Genomic DNA, 27,142 nt, shown 5'->3' with positions numbered 1-27,142 from the left:
AACAGAGACTGATAAACCAAGAGTATTGCATCATTTAAATTATGACAACAACGATGATGATGATGATCTAATGGCGCAACAGCCATAACTTTTTTGTGGGATTTCAGTACTGTCCATCCTAACATGTCCTGCCCAGCTTAATATTCTCGCGATGTCTGGCCCCTAGTACAATCTTAACACCTCCCGATTTGTGTGCCGTCGCTAGATTGCACCTTCTATTATTGGTCTGTATATCCTACAAAAGTTTTTTATACTTGATAGCTAACGCGCTTCTTTTTTTTTTGTCAGTTTTGTTTGTTTTGGTGATGACTCACGTCTCGGATCCGCACATAAGGACAAGACGGAGAAGAGTTTTATAAAGGAGTACTTTTTTAACTTAGATAAGTTTGTTTCCAGGTTAGGTGTTACAAGTTTTTTAAGGAGAGCGGGCTATCAGCCCACAGCTCCCGAGACTAGTGAAAGGGCTACCTTCTTAGAGCCTCTAGTTCTGCTCCTCCTTTCGGAGCTCTAGGGAAGGTAGCCCTAGAGTGCGTACTATTAGTGTGCTTGTGTCGTTATAAGTATATATTGTAGTGTTCTGGTGAGTGTGTACGGTGAAGTGTACTCAGGAACCTGGGGAGACCGTAATGCCCCAGTAGCTGCGCACAACTGCTACCCCTGCGGGAATTGCAATGAGACATTACAAAAATTGTACCTTAGCAGTCACCTGAGCCAGACCCATCTCACATTTTAATGGCAATCGCACTCACATTTAAAGTGAGAACTTTCAGTATCAAGAAGGTTTGATTTCCAGTAGTAACAAGAAGAAGCTATAGTTTGTAGCGAGGCGAAGGCCAGAACTGGTCAAAGGGAACTTATATTTATTAACCATGTTCTCCCATTCAAAGAAGAAGGGGCCGTAGGCAATTCATGGAACAGTCTCAAAAGGCTCTTTGGCAGAGTCTTAAGCCGTTTATCAATTGAAACAAAACTATGATTAAGTGATATGTCTGCACATGTCAGATATTACAATATATTACATGATATATAATGCCGCACATGTGATAAACTGAGTAAAACCTCTGAGTTAAATTAAATAAAAATAATAAAAAATCAATTAAAAATAAATGAAGGCCATGTGGGCATAAAATATATAAGTAAATTAATTTAAACAAAATAGGTAAGTAATGTATAATTAAAGTAATTCAACATAAAAACATTAAACATTCTTAAGAAAGAAATAGCGAACATCTTGTTAGTCAGTTTATGCTTGCATTCTGATCTCAAAGAACTGATAAATAATACAGTACACTGCTACTTAAAATGTAGCAACTTCTACGAAATATAAATTATTCGACAAAAAGTTAAGAATTTTTTCTTCTTCTAGGGTACTTCTAACTACATGAAATACAAAACATATACACATCTAATGATTTTACTTAAAATTTATTTGAAGTACTTTATTTTAAATCTATTTTACTTAATAGTAAAATAAAATAAAAATAAGAAAATCCGTTTCTAGAGGAAGAAAAAGTTCAAAACTTGTCTCCAAATACTATTTAAAACCAAGTTCTCGACCCCTGTTTTTTCAAACATAACCAAAAAACACAAGTTTTTTTTTCAAATGTCCGTGAGTCCGCAATCGTAGTTGCAGAGGAATGTTTAGCAAATAAACATTATTTCTGTATGTAATGTACAGTGGTACATATTTAGATGAGCAAATATAAGTTGAAGAGAGAGGTACTTCATGCAGGTTGATCTAATTGCTGTTATTATATCACAATAAACTTTCACACAGTACACATCAATAAGGAGAATGTAAGTGAGTCTTTAAAAATTCTTCGACGGCATCAGTATCCCACCTCTCTATAGCTAAAACCTGAAATACAAAGAGATTTTTCTTTTTAAATCCAGAAATTAAACATTGCATTCTTTCTGAGTTCTTTGTAAACAAATTACAAGCACTGTACGACAATAAACAACACATAAAGAAGTTTCTTACCTCTTGAACGTTGTTATTTTCGTCAAAAAGTTTGATAATAGGATCTAATCCTCTCACATAACGAATCGTCAGATTTGGGAATTTTGATGGCTTATCACTCTTCACAAATGCTGCAATAATTTTTTTTTTACTAAAATCTTTCAACATTGGAAAGTATAATTACAACAACACTCTTAGTAAGATTGGAAAATGTGATCTCACACTGAATTAACACAATTAGAATACCTTGAATTTGAGGGTATGCTCCAAATTTACAGGTACACACTTCTAAGGATGCCTTAGGATATCGCTTTAAAGCAGGTTCACTTTCATCTTTATTACAACAATTTAAGCAATGCTCCCTAGAATCAAGTAAAGCAAACTTGGCTTAGTTCTACAAGGCTTACAGTTTTATACGCAAATAAAACGTCTAAGAGGAGAGTGCAATTTGTTAATCCAAAAGAAAACACCAAAAACATCATTTTTATAAAACATCCACTTACCTCATTATATCTAAATCATGCTTCTTTAATTGATCACATGTTGAACAAAGTAAACTTGCTTTATTCATGCCCAAGGCCCAACAATCTTCAGCAGTGAATTCTCCATAATTTACATTCTAGAAATTATTTTCTGATTTAGATTTTTCAAAAAGTGTCTATATGCTATGAATATAGATGACATTTTCAAGTCACAAATTCCAAATCAAACCTCAGATTTTACTGTTTAAATTAAAATATGGAACTGTAATAAATTTTCTTTCTCAACTAATAGCAATTTGTACAATTACAAAGTTATAAAAGTGTGACAAATAAGATAAAATTTCCAAAATAACATACCACTAAGCTGATCGAAATCACTAATAAAACCAACACAAATTTATAATTAATTTCCAACATTTTATGCAACTTCATATTTTAAAACATCAACTCCAAGAAGGTTTCAACCGCTAAAGGTTAACTTTGTTATACCTGTTAACTACTGATTGGCTAATAAAAAGGCAAAGAACAAGTTTTGTTATCTACTTACCCATGCGATCTAGCGGAATATCTAAAAACTATAAATGCATGTAGTTATAAAAATTTCCGATAGAGTACTCTTAACTGCATTTTTTGTCGTAGCTCAGTTTAGTTTTTAATGTCTTCAACAATAATCAAAGAAATGAAAAAACCAAAGGTGGAAACAACTAACAAGATATTATTTGTCTAGAATATAGATTTGAATAGAATATATTCTAAATTGCAAAGAGTGTGAGTGGCTTTAATCCAAGTCTATTGCAAGCGAAAAGGTCTAGGTATTGACTTTCTAGTTTCTAAAGTGTTAGTGTTTGGTACAGTTGTAAGAGTTATTATTATTTAATAAAAATATGCTTCATACAAATATATATTTTTTCAATTGAAAAATACTCCATTAAAGTATTAGAATGCCTAGTAAGAACTTCAAAAATGTTAGATAATCTTAAACCAATTCAGTTATTTGCTAAAGACCTTTATTTAAAATATTAAGAAGAAGAGAAAGGAACTGCAGAAATGAGAACACTTGAATAACCAACTGTAATAACTCTAATACAGAACAAAATGCAAAATGGAATTAGTTCGTAAAGATATTAGTTAAATGGTTAGTGCACTTGTCTTCTACAAGGAAATCTCGGTTTCCAGTTCTACTTGCTCTTAGATTTACTCTAGGAGCCTCAACAACTTTACTGTGCGGTGTCAATCGTTGTTCCTTGATTATCATTCTCCACCTTATCAGCAGCTGGATTCGTCCATACGGTACCCTTGTTGAAAGAAAAAATTCATAATAATAATAATAATAAGGGAAGGGATTAGCTATGAGGTTAGCATACTGGACTCCCACGCGGAGGTCCCGGGTTCGAATCCAACAGCTGACCCTTAGATTTTCTCTTCCTAGGAGCTTCTTACAGCTCACTGTCCGGTGATGGACAGTGTTGTCTGTAACGAGAGAACACTGTCCGGAGGCCGGCAGTGCACTGGAAAAAGCTCCGGGCGCTAATAACCTCAGCTGTTGATGCGCAAAAAAAAAAAAAAAAAATAATAATAATAATAACAATAATAATTTAATTATTAAAGCATTAAAGTATTCTACTTTAATTCAAATGACAAATGCAATTCAAATGGCAGATTGCTACTAAGAAATAAAGAAGAATCTAAATCGACAGTAGAATCAAGAGTGATCATTAATGGAAAATAATTCAACAAATTTGTGTATAAGAGTCGCGAATTTAAGTTAAATGAACCTATTGTATTGATTAAATCTCTGTTTCACTTCTCAATTCAATTCAATTACTTCAAATCCCACGGCACACTCAGATTTTCTGTTTCTAGGAGCTTCTTACAGCTTAGTGTCCGAGGAGAGTGTTGACAGTGTTATGAGAGATCACTATCTGGAGGCCGGCAGTGGACTGAAAAGAGCTCCGAGCGTCAATGACTTCACATATTAACGCTCCTTAAATAATAATATCGATGCGCCGAAACAAAACAATAATTTTTATAATAATAATAATAATAAGGGAAGGGATTAGCTATGTGGTTAGCATACTGGACTCCCACGCGGAGGTCCCGGGTTCGAATCCAGCAGCTGACCCTTAGATTTTCTCTTCCTAGGAGCTTCTTACAGCTCACTGTCCGGTGATGGACAGTGTTGTCTGTAACGAGAGAACACTGTCCGGAGGCCGGCAGTGCACTGGAAAAAGCTCCGGGCGCTAATGACCTCAGCTGTTGATGCGCCAAAAAAAAAAAAAAAAAAAAAAAATAATAATAATAACAATAATTTAATTACTAAAACTATGTATTAACATCAATTTTATTTATTTAACAATGGTCTTCCTCTGGATGAAGTGTCCCCAAGGCAAGAAAGAAATCCCTACATTTTATTTTCGATTCAATCGAAAATATCTGGCCGCGGCAATACAGAAAGACATCTGAAGGATGTATTAGCGATTTCTCGATTACGTAAAACACGATTTTGAAAACTTGATCGTATTTCTTGTCTGGTTTTTAAAGATAAACTTTAAACTGTGACGCATAAAAAAAAATTGGTTTTTGAGCGAATATATTCTTAAAACTTAAATAAAATACAAAATTGCATTTGTTTTTATTGTGAAATTGTAATTAAAATTAAAAAAATGTTAACAAGATATGAGATGATAATTTTTTTCTTTTTTTAAGTTTGCTTTACGCTAGAATTCACTTTCATTAAAATTTACATCAAAACGCTCATTTTCATAAATCTGTTTATGTATTCATCATAATTCTGCTCATCACATCTGTTAGGAAAATAATATCCTGTCCGGTTTTCTGAAGTAATTCCTTTACTTGAGTCTTCGAATCCAAAACTTCAACAGTCTGTGTGTACGCGTTGTAACGTACTCCAAAATTCCGTGGAATAGTTTGGGCATATTTACTGAAATCAAAGTAGTTACATTTAATACAACTCATACGAGTACAGTCACACTTCAAACATGGTAAAGTTAAAGAAATCTCATCTTTTCAGACGGAATTTACCTCCTAATTATTGCTCCGCCTTGGAGTTTGGCGGAAATATCGATTTACCCCTAAATTTTCTCAAAACATGTATTTAATCATGAGGAATCAGGATCTAAATAAATGCTTGTCATTTTATTTATTATTGAGACGTTCAACCAAGGAAAAATATCCAGGGCTTATTTTGAATGACTTCCAAAGGCATTTTGATACTTAGTGACATATTGGTTTGGTCTACCGGTTGATAGTACAACTTCCCTTCTTACATCATTACAATGTTAGACTTCTATCAGTTCAACAATAAATTTATAATATGCTTTAAGTGAGCCTCATCTTAACCTCGAAATGTGACAGCAGATGTTTCTTAGGTATCAATTCTTAGACTTGTAAACCTCTTCACGGAGGACTAGATAGTGTATCGAAATTAAAAAAAGAAAAAGCTATTTCATAGAATTGTTTGGTAGAGGAGATGCTGATTCATCTGATCATTGTTTGAGGCAGTTGCGTGGGCCCATAGGGGCTTTCAATCTTAGGGCATAGTCCCTTCTTATATTCGAATTTCTTCTTTTTCTTATAGTCGAATAATAAAATAATAATGACAAAAAAGAATTATTCAATATCTTCAGAAAAAGGCAAAAATTAAGAAAATCAGTAAAGCAGTGGAGTGCCAGCGTGAAAAAACAACTCTTCTTCTAAATGGAATATGGGAAAGAAAAAATCTTAAATTTGTAGACAAATTCAAATACTCATTGCATTGAAGGAATTGCACATATCTTTGTATTTCGATTTAAAAGATTTGTTTGATTTGGCTGTGAAAATGTGACCAAGTGATCAGTTCGTCTCTTGTTTTGTGAGCTATGAGAAAATTACGCATAAAAATCTTTAATCAACATTGCCTTCAAAAAAAGTAGAATATAATATACTTTACGATAGAATTCACATTCATTAAAATTTACATCAATACGCTCATTTTCATAAATCAATTCATAAAGCGTTTCGCATAAACAGTTAAATTTTAATAGTAAACTTTGTTTTATGAATCAATGATAACTACGAGTATATGATAAATTTTAAGCAATAGTCATTTATCCACTTACATCATTTTATCTTTAGCATCTTCAAAACTTTCGGCTACGAAATATATTGGTTGATATTCAGTTATTGGATATTTTTGCTGCGCAGTTGACGGTGGATCAAATGGTTTCAGCATGGGTTTGTCACTGAGACAATATTCTAATTCTCCATATGAAGATAATAATCCAGCGCCGAATGCTTTCAATTTGCCATTTTGACGACAAATACCAAATTCAACAGTGAACCAATAGCACTGAAATAAAATTGTAACTGCATTGAACAATGAGTGAACTAAATTCTACAATATCAATAAATCAACTTTTTTTTTTCCAGAGAAATGCTTCTTTTGATAGAATAAAAGCAGTTAGATTTTAAACTTAGCACTTCATTGATGTAATTTTTTTTATTATAAAAGGTAAATTATGGTAAAGTAATCGCTTATTTTTTAAGGCATTTAACTGCAACTAGCAAATTAAGTTAAGTGGAGGAGTACCATAATCAATAGTTTTTTAAGAAATAAAAAGTAACTGAATTCAAAACACCTTTTCCCGTTTGTTTATAATAAAAAATATAATATAGTGCATTCAAAACTAAAATAAATGATAAAGTTGCATAAAATACCGTAGCTATTTTTTCTACATATTCATCAGGAGCACCCAGCGAAGCCAGGCCTATTTCTTGAGAAAACTGAGCAAATGCGGGATCAGCAAACAGTGGTACATGGCCCAATAATTCATGGCATACATCTGGTTCAGGCGTATAGAGTGGCTTGCTCGGATGTCTCACATACTGCGTTGAATGGAATACTCTAAATGCCAAGCCTGCCAAGAAATCTCGAGACGACAACAGGCCAGCTACAGGCCTCAGAGTGAAGCCAGTGCAATCTAAGAAAATATGCAAAAATCTTATTTGAGGTAATTCTTTTGTCTTAGGTTTGTAAGTGGAAATACAAATTTCCAATCAGGACAGAAGGTATACCAACCTTTTGAAGTTAAAAATGTAAAAAATATAATTATCAATTAGCATAAGCCCTGATCTTAGTCCCTAGGTAAAATGCTTGTATAAATCTCTTTAACAAAAACTAAGTGTAAAATGTTAAGTATGAGAGTAGATTAAACGCTGAAAGATACACAAATCCGCAAGTACCCATAATTTCATTAATACTTCATTAAACTCATTTAAGTAATTTTACTGCATTAACTTTTGATTAATATTGTTTTAGAATTTATTAGATCACACATACCCTAATACTGGCCATTTCATTCACAATAATTGATTGTTATAATAATGATGAAATGTATATTACAACTTCATAAATAAATATTTTAACTCTATTCCAAATTAGTTTTCTCATTGATCTTCCCTTTAATAGCTGTAAAAGTAGGATAGCACTCAAATAAAACTCGAATAACTTCTCCCTGACAAATTTAATCAAAATCGGGCGAAGGTGATTGATAATACTTTAAGAAGGACCTTACTTAAGTGGGGCAAACTCCCTTTCTAATGTTATAGACATCTAGATCCACAAAAACTATATCCACAAAGAATTTCGAACCGATTGAAAATTCATTCATGTAAACCAATAATAATTTGGTAAATAAATCTGAACGATTGCAGCATTTCACTTTGTAGGTGCAAGTGCAGGAAACTATTAAAATGCCACGTAGAGAAGCCCCAACTTCCTGTCAAACGTTATCAAAATCAGGCTAAGATTTACATAATAATTGGTATTATTACTTTTAGAGAGGGCCTTACATACGTAGGGCAAACGTCTGTCTTTAACTATGTTCAGCGTCGAGACCGACAACAGCCATATCTTTTATTTAAAATTTAACCATCTATATCTAATTACCTCAGATCGCTAAAACATTGCGGTTAATACTAATTATAGAGCTAACTTTTCTCAACAATTCGGTAAAGAATTCATTGAAATCTGAAGAATACGAAGAGAAGTATAGAGGTTTGAAATTTGAACGATTTACAAAACCTCCAAAGTTTAATCTTCTATATCTAATTAAGAACTGATTAATTAATCCAAAAAGCTGAAAAAGATTATTGTCAATTTATGTCATAATTTTGTATTATTTTTTGCCAAGCTTTCGGCCTAGAGACTAGGTCTTATTATAAATAGAACGTTGCAATTTATACCAGTTATCTCCTTAACAAAAACTTACAGTTTTAAAAGTTAAGTATAAGGGTTGATTAAACGCCAAAAGGTACACAAATCAGCAGTTCCCAACATTTCATTAATACTTCATTGATATAATTTAAGTAATTTTACTGCATTAACTTTTCCTTCACATTTTTTAGAATTTATTAGATGTCACAGACCCTTATGCTGGCCATTTTCGTCTACAAAATATTTACTCAAGTAGCACACCATTTAACTTAGATTGACTGTAATATCTATTTATCTATAATAATCAAACTATTAATCACAGGTGAAAAAGAAAACGTTATAAAAAATATAAAAAAAATAAGAGGCTAAAAAATTCATAAACTTTTTTTACATCAATAATTTTATGTATTTATTTTTATTTTTAAATAAAAATCATTGGTTTAAGTTCATTCTTCGATTAAAGTAATTGTTATTTTATGTTGTAGTCAAACGTTTGTAATAATAAGTAATAAATAATCTGGCTTTATCGCAAATAATATAGTTTTCTTCAATTACATTCTCAATCTAGGTGTTCTTCCCACAATGTTATATATATGTAATATAAAATAAAGAAAATAAAGATATGCATATTTTTAGGACAGCTAATTATTCCAGTATTTTACCATAAGTAAAATTAGGGGGACTAAATTAAATTACAATTGAGAAATGAGTAAATATTGTTGAATAATCTACTTGTTATTAAATGTATGTTATTTGTGCTCACGAATATTTCGGTAAGGCGAATTTAAGACTGAAATATTGTTTTGAATCCTCCGTGATTGAAATTTAAAAAGTGGCCGACTCTAACTTTGTTTTTTTCTACTTTAACATGCATGTATATGTGACTACTCAGAATAATTCATCACTCATTTTATCATAATTATAATAAAAAAATGTTATGAATGAACTGGCCAGCATAAGGGTCTGTGACATCTAATAAATTCTAAAAAATGTGAAGGAAAAGTTAATGCAGTAAAATTACTTAAATTATATCAATGAAGTATTAATGAAATGTTGGGAACTGCTGATTTGTGTACCTTTTGGCGTTTAATCAACCCTTATACTTAACTTTTAAAACTGTAAGTTTTTGTTAAGGAGATTTTTGTACCTTTTGGATAGATTTTCCTTTTTGTCTATTTGCAAAGTTACGTCTGCTTTACAGATTTTTTAAAATTTGGAATAAGCTATTCTATCATTATAACCTGATAAGGTGTTAAATCGGAACCGTAACTACCACTGGAGAGATCTTTTTAAAGAATGATTATAGTTACGGTCCCCAAACCATCCTCAATAACCATTTTTTTGAGAAAGCGTTTTGAATAAAATAGGAAGGTATTTGTACGTAAATAGCAAAATTAAACTGCGATTTCAGTACTTCCTTTTAAGAGGAGCAAGAAAAATAAACTGCGATTACAGTACTTCTCCCTAAAAGGCAAAGATTTTGAATCGAACTACAATTCATTGATGAAAATCGGTTCACTCATTGAAAATTTTAACGATTGCAATACTTCCTCTTAGTAGGTGTAAGAGCATGATGGCACTTCACAGCCACGTAGAGGAGCTTTAACCACTTCTTCTTACTAAATTTTATCAAAATCGGACTAACCGTTATAGAAATATTGGTAATAATAGTTTTAGAAAGGGCCTTACTTGGGTGGGGCAAACTCCCCTCCTTATGAGGCACAGCGTCGAGACTTTTAAAGTGCAAATCTGTACAAAATTTCGATTCGAATGACACTTTATTCATGAAAATCGGTTTACGTTTCGATAATTTGAAACGATTGCTATACTTCCCCTTAACAAGTGTAAGAGCAGATCGTCGCTTTAATGTTAGGTAGGGGAGCCCAAACCCTGTCATCCTACCAAATTTTATCAAAATCGGGCTAAGATTTACAGAGTAATTAATGATAATAATTTTGGAGGGGGCCTTACATAAAAGGGGCTAACTCCTCTCCCATTCCATGTACAGCGTCGCGACCCCCAAAAGGCACATCTACATAAAATTCCGAATCGAATGACATCTCATTCATGAAAATCGGTTCACGCGTTTAGGCGCTACGTTGTTTACAAAAAAGGTAACAACAACAAGAAGAACAAGAAGAACAAGAACAAGAACATTTTTTGAAAATGCCGTTTTTGCTCATTTTGAGCATCTTTTTTCTCAATATCTATCAAATCTAGCTTGTTGGAAAAAAATTACAGTCATAAAGGAGGATTTGCCCTATATTTTAAAGAAAATTTGGGAATTTTATCTTTTATAGAAAAAGAGAAAAAAATTGTCAAAGTTGGGTGTTTTTAAACCTAACGCTTTTTCGTGCAGTTTTTGATGATCAACCCTTATACAACTGTCCTACCGGACAGTTTTAATAGAGCTAACATTTCTTTATAATTCAGTAAAGAATTCATTAAATTCAGTGTAATATGAAAAGAGATGTAAAGTTTTGAAGTTTAAAGGAATTTAAAACCAAAATTTAACCTTCTATATCATGGTAGTTCTTTTTCTTGATTAGTTAAAACTTAAATAATAACTATTTTATATAATTTTTTACACTAATTCTCCTAAACTTTCGGATTGGCTACTACAAAAGTGCATTCTCGTTTTTTTCAAAAAAAAAAACGAAGGTCATTTACTGGTGCTCGAAGACTTCACAGTGTAAAGTAGGTCTCCAGACAGCGTTCTCTCAGATCTAACTACTCGCCACCAAACAATAAATTTGCTACTTCACCAACCATTATCGCGAAAAATTTCAAGAATTAACGCCAGAGTTATTTGTTTGCTTCAATTTAGTTTGATTTCTGTTAGTTAATTGTTACTTTGACATTTGCCAACCAACGCACAATACAATTTAAGTAAAATTAACAACTTTTATTAAATCTGTACCTCTCAGAAAATCGGAGATATCTTGCAGTTGCGGAATACGATTTTCACTGTAACCACAATTTTGAATTAACAAAGGAAATACATGGTTGTGTTCTTTACACGCATGAGTTGGATATAATGTAACTAATTGTTTGAATACTTTTCCCCATGTTTCTATCTCATCTTTGGTATATTCCACTCTAGGGATGGGTTCACCGCTAAAAAGAGATAAGGATGAAAAGTTAAATAAATACTCAATTTTCGACACAATTCGGTGGTCAAATAATGTAGCTGTTAATGTAGAGATACTCACTGCTTGTACCCATAAGCTATATCAGCAAAATACTTTCTTCTGGCTCTATATGCGGCATCCGTGAAACCAGGATGATCTGCATCTAATTCAGCCCCATAGGACAGAATCTGATTGGCGAACTGGTCCAATTCTCTCATTCTTCTTGGAAACCAAGGCCTTGCATCTAAAATACAAATACATTTGGATTTTAATTCAATTCTTGAAACATCCAATAACATTTTATGCATTCTATAAACTTACAGAAAATACTAACCATCATTGTTTGTATGATTCCGTGAAATTACATTAAAATATTCACATCTATCTTTTAAAGCTTCAAGGGCAGCATCTAAACCTTTTTCGTCTCGTGAAGAGCACTCAATTTTAAATTCATATCTATCCTCATATCTTGTCGAAGATCTTGATTCAATATGATGTAAATTTACATTGTGTTTCTGAAAAAAACACGCATACAAATTATTTATTTAAAAAAACTTTATATTTTTCATTTTTGACATCTTTGTGCTTAGTTTGATTTGTTGAAAGGTGATCTATTATAATAAATTAATATTTACAAACCTGCCCTCAGAACTTTTAATAATTATTTTTATTTGTTTTCATTTTTAGTATTTATAAAAAGCATAAACTTTTCTATATTCTTTTTCCTAAATAATGTTTTAAGATGTATAACTTATTACGCTCTTAGTTATAGCATTCCAACCATCGCATACAGAGGGTGCATTTATCGCTTATCTAAACAGAGAATCTAAAGAGATATACAAGCCTTGCTTCCCGCCCCAAACCTCTAATAGGACTAGCTGTTTGAAATTTGTAGGATGAGAAGCACTAAGTTAAAAGTGAAGATTATTAATTGGGTTCTCTAACTAATGTACTTAGTTGCCATAATATAGCAAAGATCACCAGTACAAATTTTTAATAGGCCAGAAGAGAAATATGATCAACGCCCCATCCCAAATTTAGGAGATATGAGCTGAGTCAATGGTGAAGGGGATAATTACTATTTTTATTAGAGAAACAAGGCTTCTGGAAAGTCTTAGATGCTGATAAACAAACTGCAAGTGTAGCTCTTAGATTTTCCTTCATATGAGCTTCTAAAGCTCACTGGCCGGTGATAAAGTGAAGGTGAGCAATCCCGGTGAGACCCCAAGCATCTTGATAATGCTTCAGAGTTTTCATTATCCCGTCCTTAAACTAGTCGATCAATCCATTGATCCTCTAGGATTTGATCATAAACTAGCATATCACTCTAATAGTAGTAAATCTTTTATATCTATGCAATGCTTGGATAATTCCGTATCCAAGTGTACGACCATATTTAATTGTTCTTAAAATCTAGTTTGTTACACATCATCTAGGAAAGAGATAACCTTGGCAAGGATCAACCCTAAAATAAATAAATAAAAAAGAAGAATAATACCGAATCAACCAAGGAGAAGATAGCAAACTGACTTTTCTCTCTTCATTTAGCTCTGCGAAGACAGACAACAGAAATTCCAAATTGTTGATAAAGAGATTGCGCTGGCGGAGTTCAATTCTCGCATCACAAACACTTTAGAGATTTTACTAAGAATGTAATTCCCGTTTCGGTATCTTGGAGCTGTCGTACGAATCATTCCAGTCTCAACCAAGCATGGTTAACACTAAACTATTGTCCGCAAAAATTCCATCCGATTACCTCTCTACTATCTTGTGTCAAAAAAGACTGCCAGCTTACAATGTGAGAGGCTAATCTCTTTAATAGTGGCTTTTGACTCTCCTGTGGAAAGCGAAGCTAGGTAGAAATTTTCACAACAAATTACTTAAAATTAAAATAAGATTATCGCGATGCCGAACAGAAGAAAATAGCACCTATGATCTTTAAACGAAAGTGGGCATTTTTGAAAAATAAAAAAAGCTGAAATTAAAGCACTCCAAAAAAATAATACTTCAACAACGTTGGGATAAAAAAGTTTTAGTGACAAGAATAATAAAATTAATTTTGGAATACGAATTATTGAAAACTTGCAATAACCAAAATTATACGTATAACATTAACTTACTCTGAATGGCTCCAGATAGCTGACCAAAGCACCAACCTCATCATGTGCTTTTGGCGAAAAAAAAATTATCAAATTCTTTCCTTTATCAGAGGCTTCTTTGATGTAACTTCCTCCGTCCATTAATTTCGGTTCCTAAGCAATAAATTAACAAAAATAACTTTTGATTTTTTATGAAAAAGTAGCAATCACAATCACTAAACCAGGGAAGTGAATTACTAGATGTAATAAAACTTTCTGAGAAGCTGGTTACCTTGTGGTTTAGTTTTATACTTTTAACTTGCTGCAATCATTAATGATTGCTAGCGTTTAACCAGAAAAAATAACAGGTAGTAGTATTTTTTTTTTTTAACAATAATTTCTTTCTAATGTAACACACTAATTTAGTTTCATCATTATATATTTTATTTGAAGGTTTAGTTGGAGAATTAGGAGTACAACCTATCATTTCATGAAGCCTTCAACCACGTAAACTAATTAAATACTAAACACGTGATTCTGTTATAAAAAAATGTTTGTGAGACTTTCTATAGGTATCAAACCTAAAGGGTTATATTTTCTAAAGTTTGTCATTTTTAATGAGACAGTGAATTGGTTGGTATAAATGATAGATATTTATAGATGCAATATCTTTTTTTATATTTGTATTATATGCTGATTACACAAAAACTGACAAAATCACATCTTAGTTTCATAATAAAAATATTCTCCAGCAAAATTTCCTTCTTAAAAAAATAAATAAATACATAAAAAATAGACTTTTCAAGATGGTAACAGTTCTTGACCAGTCTTTGATAAAATAATGTTTCTGAGAATCCTTGAGATTGGCTCAGTTATAATATTTAGTTCATCTTCAGGGATTATGTTAAAATTTACAGAAGTTATTGCGTGTAATATAACTTGTTGCACTTCAAAAAACTATTGTATAACATTTTACCAGAGATTGAGTAACTTAAGTAGTTACAATTTTTTTTATTTATTTTATTATCATTATTATTTTGTTTAATAATATTATGAGCAATAGCTTTTGCAAAATTTGTACGCATAGATATTAATCACAAAACAAAGCCTTGAAGAACAAGTAACAAAAATTGGTGTAATTTTTTTCTTTTTCTTTTTTATTTTTATGATGGCGCATCAACATCTGAGGTTATTGGCGCCTGGAGCTTTTTTCAGTTCAATGTCGGCCTTCGACAATTGGTACGGAAAACCATCTTCACTTGGAATGGTGTAGTAAGCCCAAGATGACACCAGGAGGGTGCGTAGTCATGGGCTGGGCCAGTGACCATTCTAGGCCTTAAGTAAGAGACATAGTCTCTACTGTAGAAATGGTACCACAGGATGAGTCAGCCCGTTGGAGTTTTGTCTCAAGCCTCACGAGTTGAGGAAAGGTTTCGTGGTGGTCGAGGTATTGCAATGATGATGGTAGAGTCCCCATGATCTATTGTGTGGGAGGAGGATGGTTGGTTTGCCTTCGGGAATAGATACGCCACCCACTAAGTCTCCACAAGAACATGTCGGCCTTCGACAGTGTTCCTTCGTTACAGACAACACTGTCTATCACCGGATAGTGAGCTGTAAGAAGCTCCTAGGAAGAGAAAAGCGAAGGGTTAGCAGTTGGATTCGAACCCACGTGGAATCAAGTTCTCTAACCGCACAGCTAAAGCCTTCCCTTGGAGTAAACATTTGTTATTTCTTCTTCACTCAACTTGATTCCACCTTCCTAGAGACATGATTACTTAATCAGAACCCGATAACTTAATTCTCCTTTCACAGTTTTATACGAACTCATCTAGACTTTCATAGGACTATTACATGGTGATAGCAGAATGAAGAAGGTGTCAATTAAGTCTAATCCACTGCAATCTAAAACATGTATTGTATTATCGTCCCTTCCAGTGGCAGTTTTTGTCAGAGATTTAGCATCAGTAGTGTGCAATGTGTAAAGTGAATGTGCTTTGTAGTTCTCTAGAGTTTGGCAGTGGATACGCTAAACTCAAATATTATTGAACTTTATAAAATGTTTGATCATCACATTAATTTGTCTTAAAAGTTGAATTTAGATTAGCGGGGGAGGAGATTAGCTAAATAGTCTGCGTACTGGATCGCCACGCGGATATCTTGGGTTAAAATCCAGCTCCTTTTCTTTCTTTTTTCAAGGAGCTTCTTACAATTCAGCTTCTGGATTACCGTTAGGACATTAGGACATTGCCTGTAACGAGAGAACACTATCAGCAGTACACAGAGAAAAGTCCCGGGCGCTAATGACCTCAGATGTTTAAAGCCTTCAGCACGAGAGCGGTAGAGATATTTTTTTCGGCTCTTAAGCACACAAGGTTTTAAAATATCGTTTTTATGCACTCGACCACTCTAATAAGAAAGTTCTAGTCCAAACTCTTAAAATCACTATGAAAATGAATATATAAATAAAAATAAATGAATACAAAAATCCAAGATTCCACTGAGGTAAACAAACAAGTTTTAACAATGATTCTCTCAAATGGTTCTAAATAGAAATTATTTGTGTTAAAGTGAAATAATAGAAATCTTTAAGATGGTCAACTTTAGTTAAAAATAAGAGTATTTGGTAGATAAAAATTCCTTTATTTGATGATGATAAAAAGGGTATTTTTTTGTTTTGTTTAAGAGGATGACTAAAGGAACTTTAAGGTTTCATCTAATTAGTATGTTCAGGATTCTCTGGTAAAGTAATTTACATACAAATGAACTTCATGTTTATCTAAATGTACATAATTTCCAACAAGCTTTCTTTACATAAAAAATAAATATTTCTCTCCTTTTTAATTAAATAAACTTATTCTTATTCCAGAATAAACTACAATATCTTCTCAAACATAACTGGAGATAATAGCTTTAATCTAAATATTTGAAACATTTGTTTACTTAATTTTTTGAACACCACACTTAAATTTAGGCCTCTTTCTTCAAGGCTGTGAACAAGTGTTGAACAGCTAAAATAAAATTGTTTAAAAAATTTAATTAAGTAAAATATTGTTTATAGCATTATAATTTAATGAATTAAATAGTATACTTTGTAAGGCGCGGCCACTATACATGACCTTCAAAAATGTAAACCAGTTTGAAGTTTCTCACTTCTTTAAAAGATTTTGTTGGAATAATTTTTTCATTTTGCAATTTAACAGGGCGCATTATTTTTTGTTTGTTAAGAGATGAACAAATAAAAATAAATACACTTCTTTTTTTAAAAAAATAATCTCATTTCTAAGTACAATCAGTCACTTTTTTGAAAAACCAATTATTGTTGGTTGAAAAATATTGTTATTCAAAAGAGTAAATGTTTAAAGTATACTATTTATTTATAATTTGAGTTGACAACATTGAAGGATTTTTTAATTTTTTTTTTTTTATAAGTTTTTATATCTTCATTGCATTGATACTGATTACAAAAATATTCGGACATACTTATCTATTTAATTTCAAGATTAAATATTTTTAATGCAATCTTATTTATCTAAATACATTTTTTAAATCCTAAAGCGTTGAACCAAGTTAAAACATTATCTTTTTCAATTCTTATCGCAATTTTTCAATTTTTATCGCAGCTCTCAAAGTTTGTTTGTTTTTTAAATGATATTCAGAACTTTTATTTGTAGCCAATTGTGTTCAATTGTATTTGAATTTGTTGAATGAGCTGGAGTTTAAACTGTTAACATAGTAATCATCCCTTTATAGTGAAATCTCCGTAGGCTATTTACATTACCCTTATATAAATGCAAATTGACTGTTGTTTTTAAATATTATTTAAGCATAATTATTTATATGGAGATTATCTTTGCGTAGCTAACTCTTTAACTCTAACCAAATAACTTTAAGAACTGTGAAGAACAAGCTAAGAGGAGGTGGAAAGATTCATCCACAAAAAGCAGAATTCAGAAAGAAAACTAGTAAAGAAGATTTCAGTTGCAAAAAAAAAAAAAACGTAATTTGTTTAACCATTTTACTTCGTTTTAAGCAGATTAAGGAAGAATATTAGAATTCATCAAGATGTATACATTGAGATTTGATTAAAACAAGCGTACGAGGTCATCTGAGTCTAATAGGGAAGTTGGGTCAAATGTTCACATGGTGAAATTGCCCAAATTAAACCCGATTTACACTATAATTCGTACATTACTACAGCACATATTAAGAAAAGAATTATTTTCGTCGATTCAAATAAATGTTACTTCGTGAATTTATGTAGAAAATAAAAAGGCTGAATTACTCTGAAAGATATGTAAGAAATATTGTCCTTGATATGTCGCCGCCAGTTACTTCACTATTTAGTATTGAAATGAAACTCATTTAAATGTTTTGTGCGACAGTATTAGTATTATATAATAAAGATGGCTTACTCAAAACTTTTAAAACTTGGTTATATTTTATTTTCAAGGGTACACTTACTGAATTCATTGAAATTCTTAATTTAAGTAGAACGGTAATGAGCTTTTTAAATTTTCTAAATAGGTTTTAATTTTTTTTTTTTTAACAATTAATTATATTTATTTTCGCTTAGTATTGTGTTTATTTGGACGGGCTTTATGTGTCAAAGGCGGAGGTGATGAGAATCAAACATATTTAGCTATTATTCATAATTGCACATCAAGTGGGGCTGGAAACAAGACTGAGAATTAATGGATTTAATTCCAAGCAATACACTAACTTAGCAGTGTACATCACCACCACTTCTGTGGAACTTGAATGGTTCCCTAGGAACATTAACTGCATTCTTGTTAAATTTTTGAGTAGAACTCAAAATAATAGACTCAATTGTCAAAATAATTATTTTAAGTAATTGCTAAATCTCTTCTTCTTTTTTTTTTTCTGTTACCGCACTTACATTTGTACTAACAAATTACCCTATTTTACATTATTGTTTAAATTATTACGCATTGTAGTCTCTGCATAAAGATTCTCATTTATGTTAGAGAAATAATTGTTTTTCAGTTGATCAAAGAATATACGATGAAATGTTTAAGCGTATAAAATATTTTTGTAAACATAAAATGTTGACAAACAACTTTATATATTTGCATGTGGCATTTATATAATGAAAAAAAGTCATTTGTAAATTATAAATTCAGATCTCGTCCTCTTCCCCAACACAAAAGACTTGTTTGTCAAGTTTTATTTTTAAATTTAATATTAAACATCAAATAATTTATGATGAAACTTATATTAGCTTTGTTCTGCACCTTAGATTTCAGATTATTAAAATTGAAGAAGGACTAAAACTTTTGGCTATTCTTGAACAACTCCTTGCTTCTCGTCTCCTAAAGAATTTTCTAATGTTCAAATCCTCCAAATAAGATAGCCTGTGTTTTCCTAGGCTTCCTGCTTCCTCAGTGTTTCTTTGCTCCAGAAAAAAAATAGACGTTTCTTCCTATATTTCAAAAACTATAGATCTAGAATGTAGCAATTATTGGGTGAAAAAACACAATAATGAAAGGTGCATCTCTAAATCCCAATGTTTCAAGAATTTTATCGAGGAATCCAAGAGAAGTCCGCGTAAAACTACCAATGGAGAATTTTGCCTCCTAAACGGTATATTATTCTACGGATAACTCATTTAATCTACAAATGATGCACAAATTTTTCAAGAATACGATAAATATAGGTTTTTGGATTCAAAAACTATTATCAGAATTAGGAGTGATCTCTAGCTATTGCAGCCCAAAAATTATTATTTTACTTAAAGGTCCAGCGGAAAAAAACTTTACCTTTAGCAGGTCAGGTTTTTTTGAACCATCCTCGTTTTTACGTCATGATCATCTTCTTTAGTCTCAACATACCCAAAATCTCATACCGCCACTTAGTGATTGCATTATCGGTATATTTCTTCTCTTACTGGAATAGACAGCACAAGAAAAGATACTAATTGTGACAACCCTTACAATTTCAGTACAAAAACTGAACTTTCATGGTTCAGGGTTTCTCCTCTTGCCTCCAAGATTCAGAAAGCAAGTTGGCAGTTACAAGTGCAACCTGGCAGGTTAAGAGACTTTTCCTCTCTTGCTTCCATAGAGGCTGGACCATCTATTGCGGAAAACCATGTGGAGATATGTTCAGACCTATCTGGACATTTTTTTTTTTTTTTCTTTTAATTTTCAATTCAGGGAGGGCATCGTGATCGCCTTTTCGCTGGTATCCCTCAGTCTACGCTAAACGTCCATTCTAACTGCAAAGCAGCAAAGAGCCCTGGGACGGCGCTAAATGGCCAAATTGCCAAGTTAAAAAAAACGTTGGATAAAGTTAAAAAAAGGCAATTCTTCTTCACTACTAGGGTGAAGAAAGATGGGCACTCTAAAATATCTATTAAATTTTCAATCCGTTAAAGCTATAACATCTAATAAACTCAGATAGTACAAATAATTTTATAATACAAAAGCAATAAGAATAATTTCTATTTAGGGTGGGGATTAGTCATTGGTTCCCGTATGCAGAATTTCAACACGGAGATTCCAGATTCGAATCCAGATTTTCTCTTTCTAGGAGCTTCTTACAGCTCACTATCAGGTGATAGATAGTGTTTTCTGAGAGAACACTGTTCGAAGGCCTGCAGTGCACTAAAAAAAGCTCCGGACGCCAATGACCTTAGATGTTGACAAAAAGGGATAAATGAAAATATTTCTATTTCTCATTTGAGTAACGCTTAGAACTTTAAGCATAACATAACTATAAAAAAGGATGCTCACTAATAAAGTAAATAAGAAAGATGGACGAAATGTCTTACTGAAATCAGATCGATAGGTTTTTCATTTAAAAACGACTGCAGTTGTAAGCGATACGTGCCCATCTTCCTCAAGACTTAAGTATACAACCAGTCTACCCTCGTAGCCTATTGACGCATATCTAAAAATAACTGTATCGGACAAATGGTACTTTTGTTATGCTAAAAATATAATTTTAAAAAGTATTAAAAGCGAAGTTTTCTTCAGCCTGGGCATTGGAGCCCAACAGAAAGTTACACCACGGATTATGAGCTCCTGATGAAGTCTACTAAAATATCGACTTAAATTTTTTGGTGTTATATTTACAAATGTGCACACAGATCGTCGGAAAAATTAGTATAAGAATGTCAGGGAATAAGTTTAAATGTGGTCGAGAACCAGCAGTTGCACTACGTATATAATTCAATTCAGAGAAGTTTTTTCTGGCGAAAAATAAATATTACCATTCAAAAATATTGGCAACTCTATTTTTCAATTTTTTTTTCCAGAAAAATTAGAATATCTACAAAATATAAAATATTTCTTCCAATTCTGTTATCAATTTCAATTCTTTTAAGCTAAGGATGAGATATCTTGTATGTACATCCTACACCTTTAGAGATAATAAAACCAAAGAACTTTTATTTCTTTCCATGAAACTAAGAGGTGGAATTGTGTTAGTAATTTTTTTTTTAAATAAAGTTTTCAAATGCCTCTTTTAGTATTTTCCCCTATCAACCTACTTATGTATCCATAGACTATAATCATCAGATAAATGAATTATATCTGAAAATAATAGTTTTGGGATAAAATGTTTTAATTATGAAAAAAAGTGTCCTAAAGGTTAAACAAATTATTTATCACAGAAAATCAGAATTTTATTTGCTACGTTTTAAGCGACAAAAACAAACTATGGATCGTGCGAATCAAATCTTGTCATTCACGAGGCTAAATTAATTACAATTAATTGTTTTAGTAATTAAATGATTGCATTACCTTATAAGAATGTCCAGTGTCCATTTTATTTCTTCTTCCTCCAAACTATCAGTAGAAGGCTAAGTATTTGTTCTCGTCTTGTAAGTAAAATAAAAACAACTTCTTATTTAAAGGATAAGCAAGTTGGACAACTGCCATTCCTTACCCCCACTAAAGTTGCGGGACAAACTCATTGGACAGCAAGCGAGTCAGGACATTAAATAACCAGTTTGAAAACTATTTATTTTTTATTCAAAAGTATTTTCGAAAATAAACACTTAAACTGAATAAACTGTTTCTTCTGTATCAACAAACATTAATTACTGATTCATATTATAGTTCACCAAGATTTAATATTAATTTTTCATCAAAAAAGGATTCTTTTTCTAGACTTTTAAGCAATTTTTCTGTAGCAGTTTGCTAATAGAATCTCTTACTATGGCATTCAATTACAGCAAATTCCTGAGAGTGTCAAACTAATCAGAACTTGTAACATCACAAATAGCTTTATTTTTGAAATATAAAATAAATAAATAATAAATTATTTACGTTCATTTTTGGAAAACTAGTTTCGATAGGATAAGATAATAAGTTATGCAAACTCTACCTAATTTTAGTTTCATTTTTGTGTAATAAATATCATATATTCTTATTACTATTATTAAGAAGTTCTCATTCATCAATATTTTTTCATATGCAGGAAGTATTTTTAGTTTATTTTGTAAATACTCTTAGTTATAGACTCTTTGTTCTTTTCTATAAATTTCAAATTTAGTTAGTATTCTATTATCTTTTCTGCTTTGAATTTGCATTTTTGTTTGTTTTTTGTTCTGTTCTTTTTATTCTGTATTTAATTTTTTTTTCTTTTTTTGTTATTCTATGAATTGTATAATTAATAAGTCAACCCCCTCTGAATGTCTTGTTGACTAGAACAGAGGTAAATGTAAATAAATTAAAATAAAATAATAAATATCATATAGTTTGAATAAATTTCGTATGATATGACTTATTATTTAAATAATAATAATTTTTATTATAATAACATTTTTTCGGAATTAAGGAAAATGATAAATGGCCAGACCATTTTTTAGTAAGTAGCATTATGCGCAAAACGGCTCAATATGAATTTATTAAATTGATATAACAACTTTATTTGATAACAACTTGAATTGATATTAATTAAATTGATATAGCGTAGAAGCATACCATTTTTTGTTGAGTCGTTATTCCAGGGAAATTTAGATATATGATTGAGTTCTAATCCATTGCTACTATTTACATAAGAAATTCACCGCAGTTATTGATCAGAATTGTCAACAGAACTGTAGTACTGCAAAAGTAGCATAACCTAGAAGTCCTGGAGAATAGAAATTCAATATGGTCAAAGAGCCTTGAATAAACAAGCAAATGAAAGACCGAAACAATGTGGAAGATAAGAGAGGGAAGTAGGAAAATCTCTACTCTATGGACAATTGAATTCTGCAGATCATCTTTCAGTATTATTTTTTTTTTGGTCATGGATTAAAAGCCAAAGTATTTATCTAGGATTTTCGACTTTCCTTGAAATTTATCTTCAGTAATTTATTTTGAATATTCCATGGGATTAAACTGATTTTAATTTGCCAACTTGAGATATATTGTTGATAGATCTTGGGCAAAATAGGTAAAAAGTGCTAGCGCGCTCTCTAACTGGTTATTCTTTAATTAATAAAGTTATTCGTCAATTATAGAAACAATGTATCTGCATTGAGAAAAATTTGGGCTAATAGGGAAGAGGAGGCAAAAAACTTGGCAGAAGAGAAAATTAGGTTCATATTACTGGACATTTGTAGTCTTCTATGAGTTTGACTTCTTAAAATTTCAATGTTGAGAGCCAACGTTTATTTTATTCTTAACCAATTCGATGAAAATTAAAATAAAGACTCTTAATAACCATAAAACATGCGAACGTTAACCGCTATACATAATACTATATCTCTAATTGTGTATTTTATTATTAAAAAATTGTCAACCAGATAAGTAAATAATTTTTGAACGGAGATTATTTTTTGTATTCTGTTGGTATTAAATAGGAGAGAAAACGGCTAAGAAAAGAGCGGGAGAGAAGCTAAATCAATGCGAATATAAAATTTAATTATTGGGTCCTTGAATTTATTTATACTAGAAATAGTAGTCCCGAAGAGTGTACAGTATGTAGAAGTGGTGGGTGGTGATTTGTGAGACTAAAGTCTGCTGAGCTCAACCTAAGTTAGTTGATCACTTCAAATACCTCTGTGCTGCCATGTGTGAATGTGAGGTTGTATGGTAGGGTTGCCCATAGGGTCGCAGTATCTCAGAAGGACAGTCCACTTACTCTGGATCCATTTTATTTACATAAAATTAATCCTGTCCACTCATTTTTAATTCGAGTTAATATATATATATATATTATTAACGATAGTCTATGTTTAAAATTAACCCAGCCTCTTACAAGAATGCTTTTGACAAAAGTAAATGACAAAATAGGTAACAAATTCTATTTAAGTAAGATAATATCAGTAGAGAGGATTTGGGGGTTCTGGCGCACCTAAAATACAAAATGGCGGCCATCCCCTCCCCTCCCACCCCCTCCCATAACCCTACCCCCACCCCTCCCCTTTTTGACCAATCATCGATTTCGACGAGGGTTTAAGCCACGCCCCCTACCCCCACCCCACCTTATTGACCAATCATCGAACTCGACGAGGGCTTTAGGCCACGCCCCTTCCCCCACTCCACCCTTTTAATCGACCAATCAGCGAATTCGATGACACCCCTTTTACCCCCACTCCTTCCCCCACCCTTATTAATTGACCAATCAGCGAATTCGACGACACCTCATTACCCCCACCCTAGCCCTACTCCTATCACATGACACCTACCTTTACCCCCTCCACTCCCACCACCCCTAGGTCGTCGTATTCGTTGGCCTCCTAAGCTCCTCCTATAAGATGGCGTCTCTTCTAACAGCTGTAGTACACAAGATGGCGGACCTCGTACCATCTGATGACCACAAGATGGCGGACCTCATACCTCCACCCCCCTCGCCCATTGATAGACAGGAGGGGATTTTTTTTTTTTTAATTATTTTTACTTACCTGGGATTCGATCCTACAACCTTCGTACTGGTAGACACGTCATCTGCACCAGTCGGCCACAGTGGTAGTCTCGCTTACTCTAGTTTTGAATGTTCTCTTATGTTTTAACTTGGAATTATTTTTTAAAAAATCTAACCCCCCTCACCAAGAATTTTTTTTTATTTAAATTACCCCCACTATCACAAAAATATTGAAAAATAAAAATGGATAACCTCACTTTAGGTAATAGAAAAAACTATAGTATTACTAAAAACTATTTACTTACCCCCTCCACCTGGACTGCTTCCGCTGCTGATGACGCGACCTACACTCACTGAAAACTAAACCCGAACTGACACTTGGACTGCGATACTAGCATTAACTCCCCACCACAATTACGTCACACTCTAACTAGCCAATAGAATTGCATCTTTTTTTCCAAATGATTACCTCTCTGGACAGGTCTCTGTAGCAAGCCACCCCCTTTCCCTTCCACATCTTTTATCATACCTGTTAATTTATATATATGCCAACATAGCTGAACATGCTCCAACAAGTCTGGACATGTAGCCAGCTGTTTGAACAGGCAAGTAAAAATAATGATGACACATACCATTGTCATATCCTCAACGAGCACAAACATGCTCCAACAAGTCTGGACATGTAGCCAGCTGCCTCTTTCGCTTTAACCGTTTTTTTTTTTTTGTTATTATGAAGTTAAAAGTAAATTGAACTTTGAACTTTCATATATCTTATTATTATTTCCGTTTACCAACTATACAAACCTGTATGAACATATCATCGGTGTAGTCTCAATATGTGTGATTACCTGAACATGCTCCAACAAGTCCGGACATGTAGCCAGCTGCCTCATTCGCTTTAACCGTTTTTTTTTGTTATGTGTGATTACCTGAACATGCTCCAACAAGTCTGGACATGTAGCTAGCTGCCTCTTTCGCTTTAACCGTTTTTTTTTTTTTGTTATTATGAAGTTAAAAGTAAATTGAACTGTAGAGAGGATTTGGGGGTTCTGGCGCACCTAAAATACAAAATGGCGGCCATCCCCTCCCCTCCCACCCCCTCCCATAACCCTACCCCCACCCCTCCCCTTTTTGACCAATCATCGATTTCGACGAGGGTTTAAGCCACGCCCCCTACCCCCACCCCACCTTATTGACCAATCATCGAACTCGACGAGGGCTTTAGGCCACGCCCCTTCCCCCACTCCACCCTTTTAATCGACCAATCAGCGAATTCGATGACACCCCTTTTACCCCCACTCCTTCCCCCACCCTTATTAATTGACCAATCAGCGAATTCGACGACACCTCATTACCCCCACCCTAGCCCTACTCCTATCACATGACACCTACCTTTACCCCCTCCACTCCCACCACCCCTAGGTCGTCGTATTCGTTGGCCTCCTAAGCTCCTCCTATAAGATGGCGTCTCTTCTAACAGCTGTAGTACACAAGATGGCGGACCTCGTACCATCTGATGACCACAAGATGGCGGACCTCATACCTCCACCCCCCTCGCCCATTGATAGACAGGAGGGGATTTTTTTTTTTTTAATTATTTTTACTTACCTGGGATTCGATCCTACAACCTTCGTACTGGTAGACACGTCATCTGCACCAGTCGGCCACAGTGGTAGTCTCGCTTACTCTAGTTTTGAATGTTCTCTTATGTTTTAACTTGGAATTATTTTTTAAAAAATCTAACCCCCCTCACCAAGAATTTTTTTTTATTTAAATTACCCCCACTATCACAAAAATATTGAAAAATAAAAATGGATAACCTCACTTTAGGTAATAGAAAAAACTATAGTATTACTAAAAACTATTTACTTACCCCCTCCACCTGGACTGCTTCCGCTGCTGATGACGCGACCTACACTCACTGAAAACTAAACCCGAACTGACACTTGGACTGCGATACTAGCATTAACTCCCCACCACAATTACGTCACACTCTAACTAGCCAATAGAATTGCATCTTTTTTTCCAAATGATTACCTCTCTGGACAGGTCTCTGTAGCAAGCCACCCCCTTTCCCTTCCACATCTTTTATCATACCTGTTAATTTATATATATGCCAACATAGCTGAACATGCTCCAACAAGTCTGGACATGTAGCCAGCTGTTTGAACAGGCAAGTAAAAATAATGATGACACATACCATTGTCATATCCTCAACGAGCACAAACATGCTCCAACAAGTCTGGACATGTAGCCAGCTGCCTCTTTCGCTTTAACCGTTTTTTTTTTTTTGTTATTATGAAGTTAAAAGTAAATTGAACTTTGAACTTTCATATATCTTATTATTATTTCCGTTTACCAACTATACAAACCTGTATGAACATATCATCGGTGTAGTCTCAATATGTGTGATTACCTGAACATGCTCCAACAAGTCCGGACATGTAGCCAGCTGC

At 32.9% G+C, this 27,142-nt stretch overlaps 2 protein-coding genes and 1 long non-coding RNA gene across 3 annotated transcripts; 1 reads left to right on the top strand and 2 right to left on the bottom strand.

Moving 5' to 3' along the window:
• Nucleotides 1–1,572: 1,572 nt before the first annotated feature.
• Nucleotides 1,573–2,958, bottom strand: LOC141449695 (selenoprotein F). Its single transcript, XM_074119354.1, has 5 exons — nucleotides 2,800–2,958; nucleotides 2,464–2,579; nucleotides 2,207–2,322; nucleotides 1,982–2,091; nucleotides 1,573–1,858 (listed from the first exon to the last, which is right to left on the bottom strand). The coding sequence occupies exons 1-5, from the start codon at nucleotides 2,872–2,874 to the stop codon at nucleotides 1,784–1,786; spliced, it is 492 nt and encodes a 163-aa protein (XP_073975455.1). The 5' UTR covers nucleotides 2,875–2,958; the 3' UTR covers nucleotides 1,573–1,783.
• Nucleotides 2,959–3,778: 820 nt separating this feature from the next.
• LOC141449696 (uncharacterized) lies at nucleotides 3,779–4,750 on the top strand. Its single transcript, XR_012455652.1, has 2 exons — nucleotides 3,779–3,823; nucleotides 4,537–4,750. It is a non-coding gene; the product is annotated as an uncharacterized lncRNA (long non-coding RNA).
• Nucleotides 4,751–5,050: 300 nt separating this feature from the next.
• On the bottom strand, nucleotides 5,051–21,788 carry Hn (phenylalanine hydroxylase). The gene is made up of 8 exons (XM_074119352.1): nucleotides 21,632–21,788; nucleotides 13,908–14,039; nucleotides 12,122–12,302; nucleotides 11,869–12,031; nucleotides 11,577–11,773; nucleotides 7,159–7,421; nucleotides 6,561–6,790; nucleotides 5,051–5,383 (listed from the first exon to the last, which is right to left on the bottom strand). Exons 1-8 carry the CDS (start codon nucleotides 21,653–21,655, stop codon nucleotides 5,215–5,217), a joined length of 1,359 nt encoding a protein of 452 aa, XP_073975453.1. The 5' UTR covers nucleotides 21,656–21,788; the 3' UTR covers nucleotides 5,051–5,214.
• Nucleotides 21,789–27,142: the final 5,354 nt, after the last annotated feature.

The sequence above is a fragment of the Rhodnius prolixus genome, unplaced genomic scaffold (genome assembly GCF_049639745.1).
Source record: "Rhodnius prolixus isolate KJV_2025 unplaced genomic scaffold, Rpr scaffold_2, whole genome shotgun sequence".
NCBI classification, from domain to species: Eukaryota; Metazoa; Arthropoda; class Insecta; order Hemiptera; family Reduviidae; genus Rhodnius; species Rhodnius prolixus.
The sequence above is the reverse complement of the archived record's forward strand: the minus strand, read 5'-3'. Positions and strand labels throughout refer to the sequence as shown.